At 47.5% G+C, this 20,501-nt stretch overlaps 1 protein-coding gene across 1 annotated transcript; it reads right to left on the reverse strand.

The window, feature by feature from the left end:
* Positions 1–11,596: 11,596 nt before the first annotated feature.
* LOC135919831 (neuropeptide-like protein 29) lies at positions 11,597–13,744 on the reverse strand. The gene is made up of 2 exons (XM_065453777.1): positions 13,614–13,744; positions 11,597–11,947 (listed from the first exon to the last, which is right to left on the reverse strand). The coding sequence occupies exons 1-2, from the start codon at positions 13,623–13,625 to the stop codon at positions 11,669–11,671; spliced, it is 291 nt and encodes a 96-aa protein (XP_065309849.1). The 5' UTR covers positions 13,626–13,744; the 3' UTR covers positions 11,597–11,668.
* Between the last annotated feature and the right edge of the window lie 6,757 nt (positions 13,745–20,501).

Here is a 20,501-nt window from a genome sequence, read left to right on the forward strand (position 1 = left end):
TTTTGGGGTGAATATTTAATGAAATTAGTCCACGTATTAGAGAGATAGAATTATTTTGCGGCTTTTAGTTTTGGTTTCATAGAAGTGATTGCTGAAGTAAATGATAGGCCAGTTTGGAAGTTAGGTTTCTTTTTAAAATCTTCTGAGTAGTTTTACTTTGCGTTTGGCGTGTATAATTTCGCAGTTTATACACGGTTGTGCTTTTTCTGTTTTGTTTTAGCAGGAATGTAACTTAAGATACAAACAAATACGATGTTTTTAAATCTCTGCCAGAGCAATTCAATGTGTGAACCAGGTTTGTTAGCGAGCTGCTCAAAAGAACAATATTCACTGGAAAGTTGAGCGACGATGATAGAATCATCCGCATTCTTAAAATCAGAATAAGTGTCGTGAGTCACCGATCTCGGGGGGCGTATGGATGTTACGAGAGATGGGGTTGGGAGACGCAGAGCAGCACCGCAAACAGATTTTAATTACACTCTACCCCAAAGTCAATATAAAACTCACTCAAACTAAAACACAATGAAGAGATACTAACAATTATGCAACATACTGGATAATCACTAAACATGTCCTTATTTCCAGCTACGTTAGTCCTTGGCGTTCGCTACGCAAAAGTCAGGCCACCCTAGCCTATGGCTGCGACGCTACCAGAAAGGACCGTTCTTATTGACTTTTTGTCGTTGCACGTATCTTCCGAGTCCGAAGCGTGTCGGATCTTCATCATAATCGGTGTTCTCGCCGACTGCGTAAACGTTGCTGCCTTGGTGTCGGCCAGTCAACTCGTACGTCTCTGAGGCCAGTGTCGCGAACTGCGTCGGTGACGTGACACCCCGGCCTCCCCGGTTAGGCTTAATTCCGAGTTCCGCCGTTACTACTTCGAGTGCCAACGAGACGCCCCGGAGACTATCGTACGTGCTGGTCTGCCTCTGAAGGGGGATCCATAATTGAGTGCCCGGCACTGCCATCAGGTCTGCGGCTGCAGCAGGTCCAAGGAGCCAAGCTCGAACGTCGCTGAGGTCGACGGCCACACCCCGGACCACCAGCGTCACGGACTTGACCGAACCTCCATGGCTCCCTTCGCCAGTGCGATGCTGACGCTACAACCTTCTTGGCCCAAAGCCACGTCGTAATCCCAGCTCAGCGCCGCTTCTCCTTCGATCACAGCTTGGGTCAAGCGCCTCGAGGGCTCGTGCCTTTCGGACTGATGCGTGTACACCGTCTTCTTCTTCCTTTCTGCACCGCATGCCTCTTACATAGGGCATGGGTCCCCATTTCAGGGCTTTCTTTTTCAGAAGAACTGCCTTCTATTGGTCTTCTTGGTGCGGCATTTGACTCTCCCGCTGTGACTTGGGTGCTTTTTTTTGCGTCGTCGTGTCTCACAACGCATCACGATACTGTCAGGCACATTTCACCACATGCACTGTTCACAACGTTCGCGAGTTGATTGTTATCCTAGTTATACTCTTGATACTTCATCACTCCATCGCCCTACTCATGAAATCCACCCCCAGATTCTGTCGTCCTTTAATGTACTCTGTATGGAAGCACTATTCTTGCAAGGGGAGGCCCCGTCTGATTATTCTGCCATTAGTTAGCTTAGCTTTGCTCAAAAAACTCTAGGGGCTAGTGGTCCGTTTGCACCCTATGTTGTTTGCCAGATAAATAGATGTGGAATTTCTTTATTGTCCATACAAGGGCGCGACCTTCCTTCTCTACGGTTGAGTAATTCCGTTCTGCATTGTTAAGTCGCCTGCTAACAAAGAATACCGGATGCACTCCCTCGTCTTTCTCTTGCAGGAGTACTTCTCCTAATGCCTTATCGGAGGCATCAGTGCGTAGCACGAGCTCCTTCCGTATGTCTGGTGCTAACAGTACCGGCAAATGTGCTAAGCTTTTCTTTAGCATTTCAAAGGCTCTTTGTTAATGTTCACCCGACTCTACTGCGTTGTTTGCCCCCTTTTTCGTCAACTCTATCAATGGTCCAGCTACTTCGGCGTACTTTAGGATAAATTCTCAATAAAATCCTGTAAGTCCCAAAAACGATTACACTTGTTTCTTTGTCTTAAGGCAGCCCACTGCTTGTATCTTGTCTGGGGTATCCTCCCTGGGCTCGACTTGTCTCGCTCCCAATTTGCATCCCAAAAGTTCCCTGGCGTTGTACCTTAGCTCACATTTATTTATTTAGTACATACTGCAGACCACATTGTGGTCCTTGCAGGACGGGCAGACAATTAGTACAATGCATATACAAGATACGTTCGTATACATTCATAAAATATATAGACTTTACAAGGATATATTGCTCACAGAAACACTTAGTGAAAAGATCAAAACACAATACATAAGTCAATCCATGGTGCAAACAGAACAATGGAAAAAAAAAGGCAAGGGAATTGCACATAAAATGCAAGGGAGAGTCGAGGACTTGCCTTACTCTTTCAACAGCAAGGAGAACACATTCTATGCAAAAAAGACAATAAAAACTTACATAACACACAGTCACATTTTGTAAGGGGCGGGCAGTGAATTCCATTCATAAATAGTCCGGGGAAAGAAGGAGAAGTTATAGCTGTCAGTCCTAGCATAGATAGGTGTCAGTGTATCCGTACGATGGTGTCGTGTATACCTTGTGGAGAGGTGACTTACATATAGTGAAAGTTCAGAGCCAATTTGTGATTAATTAGATTATGTAAAAAATCTAGCCTGTGTTTCTGTCTTCTCTGTTGAAGCCAAGGAATGTCGTTAGCCAACATCAACACTGACGGCAAATTCGAACTTTTTAACTTGGAATAAATAAAATGAACAGATTTCCTCTGTATTCTCTTAAGTTTGTTAACATTGACTTTAGTATAGGGATCCCTTGCAACGCAAGCATATTCAAGTTTTGGCCATATATAGGTGGAGGTATGCGAGTAGCTTAACGTTTGAGGGGGCATTTCTTAATTTGTGTCGCAGATAGGTTAGTTTCCGAAAGGCAGAAGAACATGTGTTGTCATTGTGAAGGTTCCAACAAAGTTTATTAGTGAACATTATGCCAAGGTACTTGTAACTCTCAACTTGCTTTAATGGAACAGATCCCATTTGATAAGCGTACTCCAAGGGATTCTTTTTATGCGTTATGCGAAGAGAGACAGTTTTATCTATGTTTGCAGCCATGCCCCATTCTTCGCACCACAAAAATATATCATTCGAGCTAGAGTTAAGTTCCTTCTGATCATCCACGGACTTAATAGTACGAAATACAACTCAGTCATCGCAAACAGCCTTATTTGTGTTCATGGTTTGACGACGGTAACAATGTCATTAATATATAAAAGAAAGAGCAATGGACCCAGGACACTGCCCTGGGGAACACTTGAAGTGACTGGTAGATATCCCGAGTTGTGATCGTCAACTGAAACATACTGTTGGCGATTATCTGGATAGTCTGTAATCCAAGTAATTATGATGTCTGGAGGGTTAATGTTCCTTAATTTTAACATTAGCTTTTCGTGAATTACCCTATCGAAAGCTTTACTGCAGTCCCAAAACACTGCATCAATTTGACCGTTGGCATCCAAAGCTTTGGTAATTGAATCAATTATTGTTATTAATTGTTTGGTAGTGGAATAACCTTTTCTGAAGCCATGTTGAGCACTTGTTAGTATGGAGTGTTCATCTAAGAATTCATCAATGCAAGTTGCGATTATGTGCTCGAAAAATTTGCAGCAAGATGACGTTAATGAAATGGGGTGGTAAATCTCGAGCAATAATCGATCGCCTTTTTAAAGACCGAAACAACTCGAGCCATCTTCCAATCTTCAGGCACTTTCGCGCATAACAAAGATGCTCTGAATAATAACACTAAGAACTTGGCAACAGCTTCGGCGTATCGCCTAAGAAACACATTCGGGAGGTTGTCAGGGCTTGGAGTTGTTTTGGTTTTTAAATTGAGCAACATAGACACAATGCCATGGTAAGATATAAAGTTCACCTCATGCTCTTCAAACACTGCAGATCTCAAAGATGCGCCTGATCGTGCACGGGAGAATACGCTATGAAAATAAGTGTTAAAATGTTCTGCGATGGCATTCAAGTCGTTAAGAATGGTTCCATTAACTGCAATTTCCGTAATAGTCTTCTTGCTGTTGCCAAGGTATCCCAAAAATTTATCCGGTGCGTTTTTTTATAAAGTTGGGCAATGTTGTGGAAAAATAAAATTATTTTGAATCGCGCACGGCGCATGACAGCTTTTTTTGGAGTTCCGTGATAACGACCGTGCGTGGATGCTTCTTTTTTATTCGTTTGATTTTGCGCTTTAGTTGTACTATTCCACGCGTCATCCAAGGCCTACTTTGATTGACTTTCTTAGTTTTAGTGGGTATGAATGTATCTATGCAATGCCTGCACATTGTAACAAACGCGGTCCAAAGTGTAGACACATCACTACCACTGTCTGCAAAGCGCGTAAGGCAAGACTATGGTGGCGTCATCCGCTCTGGTGTAATCTTTGAAAGATTTGGTATTGTTAGTTTTAGGAACGGCAGTTTTAGAATGGGCAAGGAAAGTGCAATAAGGTAATGGTAAGATAAGCCATCTTCGATTGACCCGGTATGCTCGGAAAAGGTTCGGTTTAAAAAAAATAACATCTAATATAGAACGTGATGACCCTAGCACACGCGTGGGTTCATTAACCACTTGAATAAGATCATGTGTTAGCACAATGTCAAAAATAATGTTAGCATTTGTATCAGCCTTATTGTTTGCTTGGAGGAGCTCCCAATTGATCCCAGGCAAGTTCAGATCGCCGATCAAAAAAAAAAAATCTTATTTTGAGAGGTATTTTTAGAGGAGAGGTACCAACTCAATGGCGCACTGTCACGGTGGTCCTCATCCCAAAACCAGGCAAACCACTTAACCTCGACAATTTACGACCCATCTCTCTTACGTCATGCGTGGGTAAAGTAGCCGAGCACGTAATTCAAAACCGAGTGTCACGCTACATTGAGGAACACGAACTCCTCCCACACAACATGGTAGGGTTTCGACCCCACCTATCCACCCAAGACGTCATGTTACTCCTAAAGAGACAGATCTTCGACGTTAAAACAAGAGACGTTCGAGGCATCCTCGCCCTCGATCTCACGAAAGCATTCGATACCGTCTCGCACCGCTTCGCACTGGAGTCTGTGGCAGGCCTCGGCCTCGGCCAGAGATTTCAGGAGTACGTACGCTCCTTCCTAAAAACAGAGACACCCGACTGCGAGTCTCGCAACTTAAGTCGGACCCCTACACGGTGGGCTCCGTCGGAACACCACAAGGCTCAGTCATCTCTCCATTACTATTTAATATAGTTATCAAGGGACTCGCACACAAACTACGAAACATCCCAAACGTAAACTGCGCTCTATACGCAGATGACATTACCATCTGGAACCCGGGAGGCTCCCTGGGAGACATGGAGCAGGCATTACAGTCTGCCCTAGATGCCACAGAAGAGTACCTATTAAACACAGGAATGAAACTATCCTCAAGGAAATCAGAACTATTACTATTTCGCAAGTCTTGCCAAGGAGTCCGCTACCTAACATCACTAGACGAACTTCCGATCGCACTACACACAAGAGACGGACAACAGATTCCGCCAGTCAACCACATACACATTCTTGGGCTCCTAATCGAATCCACCGGATGCCATGGACACACGATCAAGCACTTAACTGTCAAAACCGAAAACATGATCAAACTCATCCACAGAGTCTCAGGGCGCGGGAAGGGTCTCTGCGAAGATAACCTTCTGCGCGTATACCACGCCTTCCTTATGAGTCAAATTAATTACGTCGCCTCTGCCCACAACTGGACGAAAATAGAAAAAAACGAAGCTAAACACACTCATGCGCAACAGCATCAAACAGGTCTTGGGAATTCCACAAAGAGCAAGTACAGCAAAGGTTGACCAGCTAGGCATGTACAACAACATCGACGAAGTGATCCAGGCTCAGACTATGGCGCAAATACTCCGCCTATCCTCGTCCAAAGCCGCTAGGCTAATCCTAAATGAAACCAATGTCTCCCCTTCTCCCTATCTCGAGCACGCGGTTACCCTACCGAGCGAAATTAGAGACAAATACAAAGTCTCACAATTTCCCAGAAACGTCCACCCACAACACAACGTGGGTAGGCGCCGGGACCGCACCCGCGCGATTCTCTGCCGCATCGACGTGGATCGTGAAGCCACCGCATTTGTGGACGCGGCCCAGCACGGCAGCACATCCACTTTCGCAATAGCGGTCATGGACGGCAACAGAACGCTACGATCATCCGCATCGGTTAAAACGAGCACCAGCGCTAAAGCAGAACAAATAGCCGTAGCCATCGCCATGGCAGACCCCACATTTACTTATGTCTTCACGGACTCGCGTGCCGCAATTCGGGCCTACCAATGCGGCAACGTATCTAAAGCAGCAGCTCGTATACTACTAGCGAGCTTAAAAGAGAGCAAACGGTGCCTCTCCTGGTTCCCCACTCACATGGGGAAAGACATTCACCCGCAAAAAGCTAACCTCAATGAAACGGCCCACGACCGTGCGCGAGAACTTGCCCGCCGCGATGGTCCCACGGCCTCCGAGGGGCTGGACATTCAGTTTAATGACCCGCTGCTCGCTTACCAAGAAATCACCTCCCACTATCGGAAAGGCAGAGCCAAATTCCCGCTCCCACACACCAAACTCGAACGCGTGCAGGCGGCCGCGTTCCGAATGCTACAAATGGACTCGTATCCCTCACGAGGCCTACTAAGTCACTATAACTCAGAAATCCCGGCAAATTGCCCAGACTGCCCAGAACTTTATTGCTCACTCTCGCACATGCTATGGCAATGTACCGCGTTACCAAAGGGCCCTCTCTCCAGTGAGCCCGAATGGGAAGAAGCCCTCAAAAGCCCGGACCTCAAACTCCAACTCAAGGCCGTCCAGAGAGCCCAAGAACTGGCGGAGCGTCACCACGTTCCTGTCCCGACTTGGGCGTCGCCTACGGTCTCTGCCGGAGGAGTTCCCCGCGTGGGATCTCCAATGGCTTGAAATTCCTCAGGACTTCAATAAAGTTCTTGACTGACGGACTGACTGATTTTGATAGAGAGACATGTGCTCTTTAATGTTTATTCATGTAGTCGGGTGTAGCATCAGGCGGTCTATAAAATGCGAACAGCACAAAGGATTGACCCCAGCACCATAACTTAGCGCATAGGTACTCTAGTTCGGGAGTATCACCGATAAGCATGGCTCTGATTTGACCTTTAACTAGAACGGCTATATCTCCGCCTCTGCGCAGTCTATCCTTACGAAATACTTTGTAATTGGATGGGAAAACAAGTTCATTTGTTATATCGCTGCGCAACCAGGTTTCCGTTATGACTGTGATGTGCGGATCGTGTTGTAGTAAGTGAATTTCTAGGGAATCTGTCTTGTTCACCACGCTACGAGCATTAAAATTCATGATGCGCAGACGTTTATCCTTGGCTGAAACTGAATTTTTATGGATGGCAGGTTCGAGGATTTCTAAACATGAATGTTCTGAAACATTGTCTGCATCATCAGCGACTCTCATGCCTATTTCTGCGCTTGCGCGTGACGGCGGGTCGTTGGACGGCATGGTTTTTCTGCGTCGTTTTTTTTTAACAGGAATTCTTTCATGTGTTTCCTCGCTCCAAATATAAGCTGTACTATAGATGTATAATTTATTAAAAGCTAAGGAAACTTTATCACCTTTCTCGCGGTTTTCTTTCGCACTTGCCCACAGCTTCCTTCTAATTTCTCGAACTTTTCGCGAATAGTCTTCACTTATTGATACAGTAGTGTTCTTCAGTTTGTGGCACTGTTTAGAAATTAACGCTTTGTCTCTTGTATCGAACAATCTCAGGATGACAGGTCGTTTCGTATTTGTGGACGGACGACCTAATCTATGTATTCGTTCAATAGCTATCGGGTTAAGTTTGAGAAGTTCTTGGAAGATACCTTTTTTTACAGCTGTTTCCAGTGATTCGCCGTTTTCACTCTCTGGTTCCGTTAGGCCAAAAATAATGAAATTGGGTCTTCTACTGCGGTTCTCCAATTCGTCTATTTTCTTTTCGAGGGACAGAACAAAAAGCATATTTAGCGCCAGCAAACAAGGACGGAAGGGAGACGACAACACAATGCGCTAACTTCAACAACTTGATTTTCAGGAAATACACCTATATAACCCACGCACAGTGGCGCCACCTTATCCAAATCTTACCCATCCAAAAAAACCGTTTCCTTATCTAACAGGTCAACTGAAGGGGCACTAACACACGTGTCTCTATTCCGCCAGATAGCCTGAGTTTCAATGGTCTCTCGCACGTCTTTATCTTTGTGCTTCGCAAGTACCCGGCAGGATTCATACACTGGCGCACAGCCGCATTCTTGACAGTGGGTTGACAGATGACCATATTGCTTATTTTTCACAGTTTGGCAGTGTTCCCGTAATCAGTCATTAACACATCTCCCTGTCTGTCCGATGTATTTTTTCCCACAGGACAGCGGAAGCTCATATACAACAGTCTCTACGCATCCCACTGGCGCTTTTCGATGATTCGTAGAGCACCCGGCAGCTGGCTTACGGTACGGGTCTGTCAATGGACATATGTTTGCCAGCTTTTCTGGTGCGGAAAAGAACACTTCTCTGTCCACCCGGCTAGCCATTTTCTTAAGTTTATGTGCCATTCTATGCAGGTAGGGCACTACCGCTACCTTCCTTCTACGTTCCGTCCCTTGATTTGCCGTGTCCTGAATTGTGCTATCTGACCTGCACCTTTTTAGCAGCCCCTCGACGACCGAAACTTGCACTCATTCCGGAAACCCTGCTGCTGATAACCTTCCCGATTGATCCATAAGGCTCGTATAGATCTTGTGGTGGCAAGACTTCTTTAGAGCATTTCCAAAGCATAAGTTGGCTATGCTCCTCTTGACGAGCTTCGAGTAGGCTGACCTATACGATAACAGGGCTTATTAGCTCTAGGTTCATACTCCCAACACGTGTGCCGTTCCATGAACTCGAGCTGAATATCTAGGAAGCGCAGCACGTTATTGGAGGGCTCTTCAATCGTGAGAGTAAGTGGGCTAAGGCCTGCAGAAAATACTTCATAAAGCTTGCCCACTGTAAAACGTGCGTCTTGTTCAAAAAGAACGAGATAGTCGTCAACGTATCTGACAACTTTAGCCACCCTGTGCTCCGACAAGGTACGGGACAGGTTCCTGTTATGGTGAGCTAGAAAAATGTCACTTAGTATGGGCGCCAAACATGACCTGATGCAAACCCCTTGCTTTTGAATGAATATGTCGTCATTCCATGCTGCATATGTAGAGTGAAGGTAGCAACTAAGCGTATCTAAAAAGCCCTGAATGGACAAACCGGCTGAATTTTGGAACGAAACCACGCCATACTCGTCTATGCACTCTTGTACACAAGTTATTAGTTTCTTTTGAGGCAAGGAGTAGCACAAGTCCTTTATGTCAAAGGAGCAAGCTGATAAGCTTTTGTCAGAATTTTCTTTTAGGAAATCTACGATTTCTGCAGAGCTCCTAACCAAAAATGGGTCCTCAATATTAAGAATTCGCAGCTTATTTTGCCAGAAAAGAGCGAACTTTTTCTGGCATGATCCTGTTTCTGAAACTATTACCCTTAATGGGTAATCGGGTTTGTGTGCGTCTTCGCACTAAACATAATTTGAAGGCAACCCGACTTTGCGTTGTCAATTTCACGAACCAACTAGTCAGATCTAGTCCGCCGGCCCGATCGCGGGCGCGCTGGACGGCCAGGATTTGGTCCTCAAAGACGGGACTTCGCCGGAGCGCGTCCCACTCTTCCTTGTTGAACTTCGCGCCCAGCGACCAGCACTCCCAGAGCATATGAGGCAAAATAGCAACCTCACCACAGGCCACGCAAGAACAATTCGGATAAATCTTGGGATATATGCTATTAAGGGACGCCAGATTTGGGTAGGAGTTCGTTTGCAGGAGTCTAAGTGTGACCGCCTGCGGCCTGCTTAGCTTAGAGTGAGGTGGCGGGAAAACCCTTCTCTCTAAGTAAACAAATTTAGTGATTTCGTTGTGCGTGATAGGAGCGTCTCTGTGTCCGGGGAGAGAGTCGTCGGATCCGAGGGCAGCGCGGTCGGTAAAGCCACGCGCAGCCTCGTGGGCAGACTCGTTGAGATTCAGAGGAACGCCCCCCCCCCCCCCCCCCCAATCGCCCCGACGTGTGCAGGGAACCAAAGGATGGAGTGTATGGAGGTGTTGCCGTGTTTGGCGCCTTTCAGAATTTGAACTACCTGCCGGGCTACCCGCTCTTTCTGGAATGTCCTGATGGCGGCTTTCGAATCGCTGTACACCCTGTCTCTCCGACCGTCTTGCATGGCGAGTGCAATGGCCACTTGCTCGGCCACCTCTGTGTTCGTCGTCCGGACGGAAGCACAGCCGATGACTTTGCCCAGCGTGTCCACGACGGAAACCGCAAAAGCCTCGCCGTCTCGGTATGCACCTGCGTCCACGAAGCTTGCCTCGATCTTGTCATTGTTTATTTGCTTTAGTATACGCAATGCTCTTGCCTTGCGACGACCTGCGTTGTGAACGGGATGAACGTTCCGGGGCAAAGGCGTGACCACGATCTTCTCCCCTATTTCTCTGGGGATTTGGGTGTTTTCAGCCAAGTTCTTGGTTGGTGCGAGTCCGATCTCCTCGAGGATACGCCTACCGGCCGGCGTGGTGGACAGCCGAGTTAGCTGGGCCCGTTCCTGAGCCTCGGCTATCTCCTCCATTGTATTGTGTATGCCGAGCCGAATGAGGCCCTCGGTATGCGTACTGACAGGCAGCCCGAGGGCTCTCTTGACATATTTTCTAATGAGGGCATTAAGCTTTTCCCGCTCGGCTCTGAGCCAGTTGTGCATGGCCACCGTGTAGGTGAAGTGACATAGCACAAAGGCGTTGATGAGCCGAAGCAGGTTGTCCTCCTTGAGGCCACGATGTCTGTTCGTGACCCTTCGGATGAGGCGAAAAGCATTGTCGGTTTTCGCAATTCTCTTGCGTAACGCAGTGCCGTTGCCACCGCGTGATTCGGTGAACATACCCAGGACTCTGGTGGTGTCGACCCTGGGTATCGGGTCACCGCTCCGAGTGAGCAGGTGAATGTCACTTTCCGAGACAGGTTTCCAGCCCTTGGGTCTGCGGCCTTTTTCTTTTCTATAAAGCAGAAGCTCAGATTTGGTCGGGGAGCATCTGAGTCCGGTGGGTAGCAGGTACTGCTCCGCGACGTCTACCGCCTCTTGCATGGCGCTTTCCACTTGCCCTTCGCTACCACCGGTGCACCATATCGTGATGTCGTCTGCGTAGATCGTGTGTTTGATACCTTCAACTTGGGCATAGACGCCGCAACCTCTTTGTCTCGCTATACCCTTATTTCACCATACTTATGTTCCTGTCGACTCGCCCAAATATCTTCCTTGAAGCACTTACTTCTCTCAGGATAAGTACTGTATTTAACTTAGCGAAGGTGGTATCCTTTCCCCGAGTTGAGGGCGCAGAAACTGCAGACGACGATGTACTTTCGTTTTTCATTAAACATTTATTTACAGTCAAAAACACACTCTCTCTCTCTCGCTCTTTTGCGCAGTGGTCTACCACCATCCGTGGCCGTGACCACCGTAACCACCGTAGCCTCCGTAGCCTCCGTATCCACCATGGCCCCCGTATCCACCGTGGCCCCCGTATCCACCGTATCCGCCGTAGCCTCCGTATCCGCCGTGGCCTCCGTATCCACCGTATCCGCCGTAGCCTCCGCCGTATCCGCCGTAGCCTCCGCCGTATCCGCCATATCCGCCGTATCCACCGCCGTAGTGCCCAAGGTAGCCGGCGCTAACCGCAGCAAGGACGGCAAGGATAAGGGCAACGAGGAACTGCAAGAAAAAGATGACAAAGCAGAACTTCTAAAAGAAATTTGTTTCGTGTCATGAACTCGGGCATCATCGATCATGTTCACTGCAGGACAGCGATTTCACCAAGAGGTAGGCAAGGAGCCCTGTGCCAGCCGAATTCAACTTACACCTGCAAATTTTCGGCTCTCGTCACTCGATGCAATCTGCCAGCTTTGATTGCATTTCCCTTTCAATAATACACATCTTTTCATCTCAGTGGAAAAAGAGTGGATCCTTGAACGTATCAGATGGCCTGCCCAGCTTGATTTCTTCCTCTTAGTCTCATATGGAATGTCGCCGACTTTCGCTTGGTTCGTAAAGTGTGCGTACCAATACCCCACAAATTTCCAGCAGAAGCGCGTGGCCGTTAAACGTTCCAGAAGAAGCGGCATTACACGAGAGATGATCTTGCAAGAAGACTGCGAGTAAAGGGGAAACCTCAAACGCGCACAAGTAATTATGCCCTCCCTATGACATTAGCTATGTCAATGCGATAAAATTAGTGTTATCGTCTGATTTCAAACATATATACAATTGACAGAGAGGGAAAGAAGGGAACAAGCAGGCTGGCAACTGCCACCGGTAGGACTACACCCGCCTGCTCTTAACGAAGAACACAAATGTAAAACTGAAGATGACAAGAGAAGGAAAGAAGAAAGAAAGAACAATATGATAGACCACAAATAGAAAAGAAAATGACAAAAGATAGAGTACGCTTGTAAGAACTTAAGAAAATCACCTGAGGTCGCACTAACTACAAAATACTACTAAAAACAAACACAAAGGCTTCATCACTCGTAAAAAAAAAATAGCGGAAGGCGTTCGAAAGCTAAATAAGCTAATTATGTACTTTTATGTGGCCATTCTTTGATGATAATAAAGCGAGAAAATGCCCGTAGAAAGCGATCTTTTTGGCACTTTAACCGCCTACGGGTGTCAGCGATTCAAGACAGCAAGTTTTCAGCTTGTAAGGAAGAAGTTTCTGGTAAGGCTCGTAAATGAATTTCTGTATATTATCACAGCTGAAGCGCTAAGAAATGTTTTTCTTTTCGTCGTGTCATTACGTTTGTCTTCGGCATGAACGCTTCATGTCTTGTTTAGATGTTCTAGTATAAATAACACAATCACCAAATTCGCAGTTATGTGACCTCCTGCTCATCGGGGAACCAAGGTTTTTCGCACCATTCCTGCTCTTTTTTCTTCGTCTTGAACGCCTACTGCATATGCTTAGTGTAACACCCACTGCTTTCAAGGGTCATCGGTGAATCCCGTTTCAGCTCATGCCTATGAGCTGAAAACAATTTGGCAACCCATGTACGCACCTCCCTATCGGGTCAACAGCCGGAAGCTGCAAAGTGAAGCCCGTTGCCTGAAAGCGTCGCCGCCGTAAACGTGCGGTACGAACCGTTTTCACTTAATCGTGAGCACTCACCCCCCCCCCCCCCCCCCCCCCCGTTCGCGCTACGCCCCACATGTCCCGCACCATAATCCAATATGACCATATGGTTCATATGGAAACACGTATGTTTTCATATGGGATCCTACAGGAGCACCTACTATTATAAATACCAGGCATACTGAGGGGCATGCGGGATTGTTCTACGGGTGATGTGCGCTATCCGGCCGCGTCTCACACTTGCGCACTCACCATGGTCTTCATGATCGTGCTGGTTCGGCTGTCGGGGAGGTCCGTGCTAAAAGAACGATGGAAGGAGCTGTGAGGCTGCTTGCTGTGCGATGTCGTTGGAGGAGCGAACGCGCGCTTTTATACCCATCGACGGCCAGCCACAAACCCCTGCGAAGGGTTGGCAGGGCGGGGAAGTGCTGGACTGGTACCTCCCCCGCCCCGGAGGCGAGGGGCCCACCTTTAATTGGGACAGCGCGTGTGCCTGCCTCGTGCTACTGCTGTCGCGGACGGATTTTTTTTTTTTTCGGAAGCCGAGAGGGAAAGAAGTCGGGAGCCGCTACACTGACCCGCTCGCAAGGAGGCGGATTCCAATTCTCTTTTCTTGCTGCGCGTTTTCTCTTCAGCGCCCGCCGTCACTTTCCCTTGCATGCAGCGGAGGGCGTTTCCTCCCGTCCGCCACCCCTCACCTTGCGCGTGCTGCGATCATCGTATTTGTCTTTCTTTTGCGACACGCTTAGCTAGCTTCCCCTCTTTACTTGCTTACTCACGCGGTCTGCCTTTCGCGACTCTCCTGTTTCTGTTCCTCGGTGTTTTCCCTGCACACAAGCGTACCACTGGAGCGGCATCATGCTATGGGATAAGCCCACTGTAGCCGAGATGAAAAGTTGACGTCAAAGTGCTCCTGATATTGCCTACCCCAGCAAAAGCAGGTTTTCACAGTTACACTGAACAATATTTGGTTTGAAAGTGTACTACACTGACTCGCGGATGCGTACAAAAGGAGTCTTGCAATGCCTCAGCGTTTAGTCAGTGGCGCTTCAAATGTTATGAAGAGAAACGAAGCACTAGATATGCATATAGAACTTACTCAGATGCACATGGAAGGAATGAACACCCTTATGAAAAAGCATTATGTGCCACATAACCCACGTATCCAATTATCCTGTATGGACACACATGTGTATGTACGTCGTGCTATCACTCTAGAATACTGGGCAAGTGGGTTATGTGGTATACAAAGCTTTTTGATAAGGAATACCCAAGAGGGGCGATGCAGCATGCATGTGTAAGGTGTACCAAGACGCTTCACTGCTGTAGTTTATACGACTTGTTTTGGTTATATGGTTTTAGTCTAGCGTTACACAATGCCGTCAAAGAGCGAATGATTGCAGGAGGAGAGCTTTATATATATATATATATATATATATATATATATATATATATATATATATATATATATATATATATATATATATATACACATAAAACCCTCCTCGTCCTCACGTAGATATATATGTGCGCACAGACACACTCCGAGCGTGAGTGGCATTCCCTAGCAAAAGCGGGTAAGAGGACGACCCACTATACGGTTCCAATCCTTCTCGACAATTATTTACTCCCGGGAATGAAAACGGAGCCACCCGGCGAAGCTTGCCACTAAGAGTGGGTCATAGCAGGTCTTGAGGCGGTCGACACGGACAATGTCTCGTCCACGACGATACATGCGTGAAGGCGGTTCAACGGGTTCAATCACGTAGTTGACCGGAGATGTGCGTTCGACGACATGGTAGGGGCGTTCATACTTGGGAAGTAGTTTCGACAATAGACCAGGTGCAGTGGAAGGGACCGAGAGCCACGCAAGCGCTCCGTGCAGGAACGTTGACACAAAAGTGGCGTCACCGCGAACGCTCTTCTGGCGCTCCCGGTCATTTTAAGTAAAGGCCTGTGCGAGATCGCGCCACTCTTCGGCACGTCTGGCTGTGGCAGAAATAGGCGCGCACTCAGATGCATCCGGCTTGTAAGGAAGGATTGCGTCAATTGTGTACGCCGGGTGCCGGCAGTATAATAAGAAAGAAGGTGAAACGCCAGAGGTGCTTTGAGTAGCGGTATTGTAGGTGTACGTTTCGAAGGGTACGGTGGCATCCCAATCTGCGTGGTCGCAGTCTACGTACATCGCGAGAATGTCGCCGAGAGTACGCTTAAAGCGTCCTTTGAGGTGAATGGTCTGCGGATGGTAAGCAGTAGTTGTGCGATGCACAATGTGGCACTCTTTGAGGATTACTCTCCAAAGCTGCATTCACCCAATAAAAATGTTTATTCTCTCTCTCGACGTCTTCCGACAAGAAGACACGTCCGCGATCGCTGAGCAAATCCTGTGATGGACCATGACGCAATATGAATCGGCGAAGCAGGGAGGAGGCCACATCGCGCCCCCGTAGACGCTGGGAAGGTGGCAGTTTCGGTGTATCGCGTGAGGTGGTCAAAAGCCACGATGGCGCAGCCATTGCGCAGGGGAAGTGGCCCATACAAATCGATGCTTACGCGCCCGAACTGCCGGGTAGGGCAACGTAACGCTTGCAGACCGGCTGGCGAGAGGTGCGGTGAAGAGCGAACGAAATTCTGAACGTAGCTGTACATCCTGCTCCACTATTACCGCTGTCGAATGCGCTGGTAAGTTTTAAATGCGAAGCATCGCTTGGCGAACATTGGTCAGTTTGACAGTATCTATCTAGCCGCCTACGTCTTGGTGCTCTCACGGTCGTTCCATCAACTTGGTACACCCAGCGACAAAATATTGCGGAACACGAGACCTGCGAAAAAGCTGAATATCTCCGCAACCTCACAACGCGGTCTGGTATTTGTATTTCGGGCCTCGACTAGAAAATGCTAACAACATTGTCGTATACAGTTTTACTGCCTACTTCTACGGGCTGCACGGGAATTGAACGTTTTCGGTAATCCCGTGGTCCGTAAACTTTCGTCGCCGGGGGTACCGGAATTTGCATAGTATGACAAGAGTTTATGACGAACATAAATGACTGGTCATGACATGAATATCCTGACATGCGTGTCATGTAGATCATGAAATAGCCGCCTACGTCTTGGTGTGTGCCAGAATTGGCATAGTGTGACAAGAGTGCATGATGAACATAAATGATAGAACATGACGAGAATAATGACATGACAAGCGTGTCATGTAGGTCATGAAACAGCCGCCGACGTCTTGGTGCTCTCATCATAGGCGCCGACTGCGGGGAAGCACCGGGCCCCGGGCCCCCTCCGAAGTTTTGCGTGGGGGTCACAGACACCCCCCCCCCCCTCACGTCTTAGAGTGTCATTACCAGAGTGGTCTGTTACCCACATCATTCGAGGTTCCTTTTGAGTTGTCTCTACCTTCTCACATAAAATTTTATTGTGGCTAGAAGCTTACTGCATCATTGTTGGCGCGGACGTGCACGGCTATTATTTTGTGTTTTCGCTTTATTTCTGGAAATAGTGAGAATAGGACAAGCGCACTAAAGCACCAGCGGCAGCTACCTGATCCATTTTATTTTATTTTTTTCACAGCAGTAATTTTTTAAAAATTCCTGTTATATCTTTATAGTCGGACACTACGCTTGGCGAAGGCGAGGTAGATGCAAGCTAACATGCTGGAATAATGGAAATTTATTTTCCGTTCACTTCGCAAAGAAATACGCGTTAAGGAATGAGAGGAAGGGAAACATAAGATAGACAGCCAGAATGGCACGTGTAGTTATCGGCTCCATCTGGGCCAAGAAATAAGAATACTGCAGTTGCAAGATTTCCGCTGTGAAGAACATGCACAGACACAGTATACGTAATGTACAAGGTGTCTCAACTATCATGCACCAACATTTTGATGTATGCAAATGTCGCGTAGCTGAACCCAACCAAGGTAATATTGTTTGCCGTCGCTTGGAGATACTCAGATTATTATTTGAACTCGACCTAACCACATAATTGGGCTTATTTCATTATTCGACTTCTCAAATACTACAATCAGATGAAAAGTGTCAATGAGGAAGTTGTAGAACAACATTAAAAAAATCTCCCTATACAGTTTTCTTTCGCTCGATTCGTGCTACATAAATGCGTTTTTCCGAGCGTGAAAGAAGCCTGCGAATGCGCGCAAAGTGCCTCGAGCGGCCGGTCGCGCGAATATTCTGCGTGTATTTGCACGCAGAGGTAATAAATATGTATAATTTCCTCAGTAATCGAAATCAGCCCAAGCCGGACTCACTCAAAATCAAAATGAACAGCACTCCTGCTAAGCAGCGCTCACACTCGGACTCCCCGGCCTGCGAAAGTCGATGTCCAGCGAAGCTGTTGAAAACCACCACAACTGCTCAGGGGGGGCACGCTATGCTTTATTGCTTTCGACTAATGGGAGTTTTGACAGCATGCCACCGCTGGTCGTATTGCCGTTTCTGTTTCCCTTTGCCACTCCTGGTATTCACGCTGCTCCTCTGCAGTTCTAACTATGCTGGAGACTCCGTAGAAAGCAAGTCAAGATGGGATGAGAATGACTCTGTGCATAAAGAAGCCCATCATAATTATATAGTAATTAAATATTATATTATTGTATAGTAAGTTCCGCTACGTTTCTTCATTAAAACCATTACATCGACCGTTCAAATTACATGCACAGGTTAATTATTGGGTTCAAGCATTACAACAAGGAAAAGAAATCTTGCGTAATTACTCCTGAAACTACTCGTTTGCTTGTAATGCTCCATTTGTGCTTTTAATAAGCAACGCTTCATAACGTGCTATGCAATGACATGAACTTGCTAATTTTAAGAATACTGGGATGTGAACGTCTTTTTATATTGTCATAATGGCTGTTCATTATTCGAAAACTATTCGAGAAGTGCTAGCTATTCGATTCGGTTTGCTTCTGAAACTTTTAGATTCCTATTGGATTCGGTCTCAAAAATCACTATTCGCACACCCCTAGCGAAATTAAATCGCGTCCACAAATGTGTACGCCATGACTGAAAATGTTAATAGCAGTTGCACTTTAAGAAACTTCCCGTGATTTTTAAGAGTTGTACGCGGAAGAGACGGCCTTATATGAGTGTTTACGAGACCTCGCAGTAGGAGATGGCTCATGGATGGATTGATGGATGTTATGAGCGTCCCCTTCGGAACGGGGCGGTGAGTTGCGCCACCAAGCTCTAGCTATTATACTGCCTAATGTCCTACCTAGGTTAAACAATGAAGAAAAAAAACACTATGAACTACCACGCCCAAATTTTCTGATCCCCAATGCAAACTGTGCTGTTGTACGTGTCTGTCTTTTGTCGTTTCCCTACTTTTCTTCCACCAATCCTCCAATCACCTCTTACTAATGTCTGTTGCGGACATGTTTGCCTTACCACTGCTCCCTCTGAACCCAAGGGCTTCAAGGAGGCCAGTGGTGCCTAAATCGACCGCTGGGTAGACGTCTTCACATTCTAATAAAACATGCTCCGTTGTTTCCCTGGCGTCAAGAGGTAGCGTCGAGGAGTGAAGACGTGTTTACGCCGGCTCCGCGAACAACCAAGGATTCTGGTGGTTTTTCTGGCAAAATGATCTGCGATAGTGCTACAATCGATTTTCGGAAGTGACAAGGACCCTGTGGACAGAATTGTTTGTGCCTGTGAGTCGATTTTTAGTGATTTTACGGCTAAAAAACTGTAACCGGAGCACAACGCCACGCTAAGCCTCACCCCGGCTTCGGCATGGCCCCGGCCGTGGACGGCGTCGACGGACAGCTCCAGGCCAGCGGCGGCTCCCCGAGAAGCGGCGACATGGAAGTGACGGTGGAAGGCAACGAAAAGGATCCTAAGGGACCCGACAACGAAGGATGGTTCACCGTTTTGGCGAAAAGGAGGCAGAAGATCGTGCCAGCTGGCGCGGAGACGACGATCGGACGCTCGGCGGACGCTCGGCGCGACGCGCTCAAGAAGGGAGCAGGGAAGAAGGAAGCGGAGCTATCGGTAGCATCGAACCTACCGAGACTGCCTGCCACGGGCTGGAAAGTGACTCTACGACTACGAGAAGGCCTCTCGGTGCTTCAGAAGGCACCGGAAGTGAGCCTAGGAAGAGCAGTGCGCGAAAGCGCGGGCGTCAGCCTACAAGAAGCCAAGGGAGACCGCTTCGTGATAAACACCAAACAAGGTACGATTATCTACCACACATTATCGATGGAGAATGCTAAAAAAATAAGCAAGATAGAGAAGATCAGAATCGGAGACAAAGATTACGGGGTCGTCACGTACGTGAACGCACCAGAAAGCTGTGGGCGTGGAGTCATTCACGGCATAGAGGAAATGTACTCCGACAAAGATGTCCTACTCAACCTCAACGAGGATGAAGACAACCCGACAATCCTAGAAGCAAGAAGAATGGGCAAAACCAGAACTTTCCTCCTAACTTTTGACGACGAGGAAGTTCCACGCACGGTTTTCTTCATGGGCGCTATTCTACGGTGCTTCCTATACAAGAAGAGGTACGAAGTATGCTACAAGTGTGGCGGACTCGGCCACAGATCAGACGTGTGTGACAATGACGAACCGAGGTGTAGAGGCTGTGGGGCAACCAGACCGCAAGAAGGACATCAATGCGAGCCGCAGTGCCAGCTCTGCGGCAAAAACCACGTCACCGGGGATAAGAAGTGCAGGAATTTATTCCGCACCCCGTACATCGTGAAGAAGAGACGATGGGAGCAAAAACAAGCGGCCGATGAGGCGAACCAAGAGGAACTTCGTAAAAGCAGGCCAAGCGAGAGATCGAACAGCAAGACCAGGAGCCGCTCGGAGTCCTTCCCGAGGCTACAGACGCCGCAACAGCAGACACAACAGAAGGAAACAAGTAACAAGGTGAGCTGGTCAGGCAAAGTCTCCCAGGATTCAGAAAAGGATAGAGAAAACCAGGAGCTAAAAGCGCTTATTAAGAGGCAGGAAGAACAAATCAGAATACTGATTGAGGATAGGAAAAAGGAGAGGGAAGAATTTTTAAAGATAATCGAGGAGATGAAAAGGGAGAAGGGTGGAAACAGTACGAGACAGGAAGAGAGTGTAGGGGACCAAGAACCTAAAACAGATCGGCCCCCGCTCAAAAAGA

The sequence above is a fragment of the Dermacentor albipictus genome, chromosome 4 (genome assembly GCF_038994185.2).
Source record: "Dermacentor albipictus isolate Rhodes 1998 colony chromosome 4, USDA_Dalb.pri_finalv2, whole genome shotgun sequence".
NCBI classification, from domain to species: Eukaryota; Metazoa; Arthropoda; class Arachnida; order Ixodida; family Ixodidae; genus Dermacentor; species Dermacentor albipictus.